The 3632-nt window shown below is 62.4% G+C and overlaps 1 protein-coding gene across 1 annotated transcript; it reads left to right on the top strand.

The window, feature by feature from the left end:
- Positions 1-424: 424 nt before the first annotated feature.
- Positions 425-2547, top strand: LOC120357002. Its single transcript, XM_039446182.1, has 3 exons — positions 425-1009; positions 1402-2150; positions 2220-2547. The coding sequence occupies exons 1-3, from the start codon at positions 425-427 to the stop codon at positions 2545-2547; spliced, it is 1662 nt and encodes a 553-aa protein (XP_039302116.1).
- Positions 2548-3632: the final 1085 nt, after the last annotated feature.

Below are 3632 nucleotides of genomic sequence, written 5' to 3'. Positions count from 1 at the left end.
CTTCGAGCCGAACAGTACTCCCGGGCCATCCGGCCTGGAAAATAAGAAGAGGACTTTTCTGCCGCCCTCCCCGTCCCTCGCCGTGATGTCCACGGATATGGATGTGAACAAGGACAGGGAATCCGTGGGACGAGGGACGGAGAGGGCGCATAACAAAAAGAAGCCCACACATTACATCTCGTCCTCCTCTGAGTCGGATGAAGGACCGACCAAGAGGGGACGAGGCAGACCGGCAAAAGACCCCTCCCACGAGGGGCAATTTACGGCAGAGGCCCTCGCTAGGAAGGCCGAAATTGAGAAGGCGAGGAAGGTAGTCAAGGACCACAGGGCCATTATCGACCCTGATGTCCAACCCTCCTCTGTTCGAGCTGCCTAAGCCCAGGAGAGGGCTTTGGAACGAGCTGAAGAACTGGAGCAACAGCCAATGGCGGCTGTTGCTGCAGTCATGACGGAAAGTCTCGGGATGCTGGCCAAGTTGGTCAAGAGGTCCCGTAATATCCAGGGTCCTATCAGGAAGGACTTTTGGAATGCATATACGGACCTCACGGCTGGCTTGACCGCCATCCTAACCAGGCAGGAAGAGAGCCCTGAGGCACACGCGCACAGGGAAAAAAGTGCGGCCTTGGCTAAGGCTAAGGCCAAATGGGCCGCCGAAAAAAGGAGACTTGAGGCCGAGATGGGGCAAATGCGAGTCCGCATTGCCCTACTCAAGAAGGCCTCCTCGACGCAAGCCCCCAATGAGTGCGGTACGGATGCCAAGGTCCAAACAGACCTGGACCTCGACGATACCGTACTGGACGCTCTGACGGGGGGGGGGCCATCAACTGGGGCCATTGAAATCGGACATGGTGGTGGAAGGGCCTCCTGTCGAGGAGCCCCTCGGCCACGCCGAGACCGCCCGGCGCAGAGGAAGGCCGGTAGTGGTCTCTATGGAGACTCTGAAGGAGCCATATTTCCGCCGCTCAAGGGGGTTCGAAAGCAGATGAACCCCCTGTCAAACGCGGTGGACGTGAGAGTGGCCCCCGCTTCTCGCTCCTCCTTCCCCCCTCTTTCCCCTCTCTCACATTCATTGGTGAGGACGGGCCGGACGGAGGGGGAGAAGGGGAGGGAAAAGGAGAAGAAAAAGAGACCGATCCCGGAGGACGGCCTTCGGGAGGTACTCAATAGGGTCCTCCCAGCCGTCCTCCGTGAGATGGGGTTTCCCCCGGCCAGGGCGGCGACGGCTGAGAGGCCCGGGACGGTCTCTGCTGGAGGCAGGGTGACTACCCCCCCCAGACCGAGACAGCCCCCAAAAAGAAGACCGCGGGCGGCGCAACCGCCACGACTGCCTGGCCCGCCCCGGGTAGGGAGACCACCTCCCCCTCCATACTAGAGTTATGGACGGAGGTGGTCTCCTGGAAGGCCAAGAAGAGGACCGCCAAAGCCTCCAACGAGGCGACCAAGGCGATCCCCGCTATGGGTAGGCCGATAAGGGTTCTCCCAGTTCCCCCCCCCCCAAAGAATGCCACTACCCAGACATCCTCGACGTCTTCGAGGAAGAAGAAGAGGAAGGGAGGGCGTGGTGGAGGTCAGGGGGGACTCGCGGAACAGCTACGGGGCGGAGCTAGCTTCCAAGGGTTGGCCAGAGTGGCCAAAATCAAGCCGCCGACCGCCGCCGTGGTCACCTGGGCCGACCCGGGAGCGTACGCGCAGGTCCTCAAGACCGCAAGGGAGAAGGTTGACCGCTCCACCCTCAGGATTGAGGACCTGCGCCCCCGCAGAGCTGTTACGGGTGCCCTGATACTCGAGGTCAGGGGCGTTGTTAACGGCACTAAGGCCGATGCCTTGGCCGAGGGTATCAGGGCGGCCCTGTCATCAAGTGATGATGTCAAGGTAGCTCGACCGTGCAAGACGGTTGAGCTACGCTTGACTGGCCTGGACGACTCGGTCACCCCTAGTGAGGTGGCCAAGGTCCTGAAAGCCATCGGAGCTTGCTCTCCCCACGACATCAAAGTGGGAGAGATCCGCATGGCTCCCAACGGGCTGGGCACCTGCTGGGTGCGCTGCCCCGCGAAGGCGGGCAAGGCAGTCTTGGCCGCCCCCCGAGTAAGGGTGGGCTGGTCGAGCTGCCGCGTGGCACTGCTCCCCTCGCGGGGACTACAGTGCCACAGGTGCCTGGCTACGGGCCACGTCCAGGCCAAATGCAGCAGCCGGATCGACAGATCCGGCTGCTGCTACAGATGTGGAGGCATTGGCCACTTGGCCAATGCGTGTAAGGAAAAGGATGGCTGCCCGGTCTGCAAAGACGCGGGCAAGTCCGCCGACCATCGGATCGGCGCAAAAGGGTGCCTAGCCAATAAGGCCCAAAAAGCACCTCCGAGCGCCGGGGGCCGCCAAGAGGCGGGGTCGACAGCAACGCCGACCTTGACCCAGGCTGCGGCCCCCCCTGAGGCAGAGGCTCCTCTCCCGCAAAGGGAGAGGAGAACAAATAACCAAGAGGACGCGCCCAGGTGCGTAGAGATGAGGGAGGTGGAGGAGCCTCGGAAGCAAGAAAACAATGCCCCGTAGGCTCCTCCAGACCAACCTGAACCACGCCAGGTCAGCACAAGACATGCATGTGCAGTGCCTGGCGGAGGCAAGTGGCGGGCTGGCCATCGTCGCCGATCCGTATAGGATACCAGAGGGCAATCCCAACTGGGTTGGGGATCCCTCGAGGAAGGTGGCGATGGTCAGCCATTATGTGCCGGGCGCTCCGCCGATGATTTATTTATCGGCTGGCGAGGGCTGCGTTATGGTCGAGTATGGACCCATCGATTTCCTGGGTTGTTATCTCCCCCCTAGCTTAACCAGGGGGAAGTACGAGGCGGCCTTAGATGGCATGGAGAGCAACATACTCAGTCGCTCTCCAAGGCCTGTCGTTGTGGGGGGAGACCTCAATGTCCACGCTGTGGCTTGGGGCTCTCCCCGCACAGACGTCAGGGGCCGCCTTGCTCTGGACTTTGCGGCGGGGCTCGGCCTGGTCCTTTTGAACCGGGGCCGGGTCAGCACCTACGTGGGGACCGGGGGAGAGTTCATTGTCAATGTGACGTGGGCCTCCCCCGGGGCCCTTAACAAGGTCCAAGGATGGTCAGTGGAGACCGGCTCCCTCGGAGAGACGTCGGATCATAGACTCATCTCCACGGAGCTGGTCTCCCCCCCCCGGAGGTGCGAGAGCAACGCCGCCGCACCCGGGACAGGAATCGATGGGTCCTGAAGAAACTCGACCCCGAAGCTCTCGAGGTCAGCCTCCTTGCCTCCACTTGGCCGGAGGGAGGGGCTGATCTCGGAGCCGAAGAGGAGGCGGAGCGCCTATGAGCGACGATGTCGCGAGCCTGCGACGCCTCCATGCCCCGTAGCAGACTAATGGCGCGTCGTGCCGCCTACTGGTGGTTCGCTGAGCTCGCCGAACTGAGGCGGACTACAGTGGCCGCCAGGCGAGCTCACACGCGCACCAAGCGGCGGGGCATGGAGGAAGAGCTGAACAACGCCGAGGCGGTCCTCAGGGAAGCCAGGAAGGCCCTCAGGACCGCCATCGAGCGGGCGAAAGCCGCGGCATGGGAGGAACTCCTCTCCGAGCTGGATCGCAAACCATGGGGGAGACCTTACAAAAATTG

The sequence above is a fragment of the Solenopsis invicta genome, chromosome 2 (genome assembly GCF_016802725.1).
Source record: "Solenopsis invicta isolate M01_SB chromosome 2, UNIL_Sinv_3.0, whole genome shotgun sequence".
NCBI lineage: Eukaryota > Metazoa > Arthropoda > Insecta > Hymenoptera > Formicidae > Solenopsis > Solenopsis invicta.
Note: the sequence above shows the minus strand (reverse complement) of the source record. Positions and strands in the feature narration are given on the sequence as shown.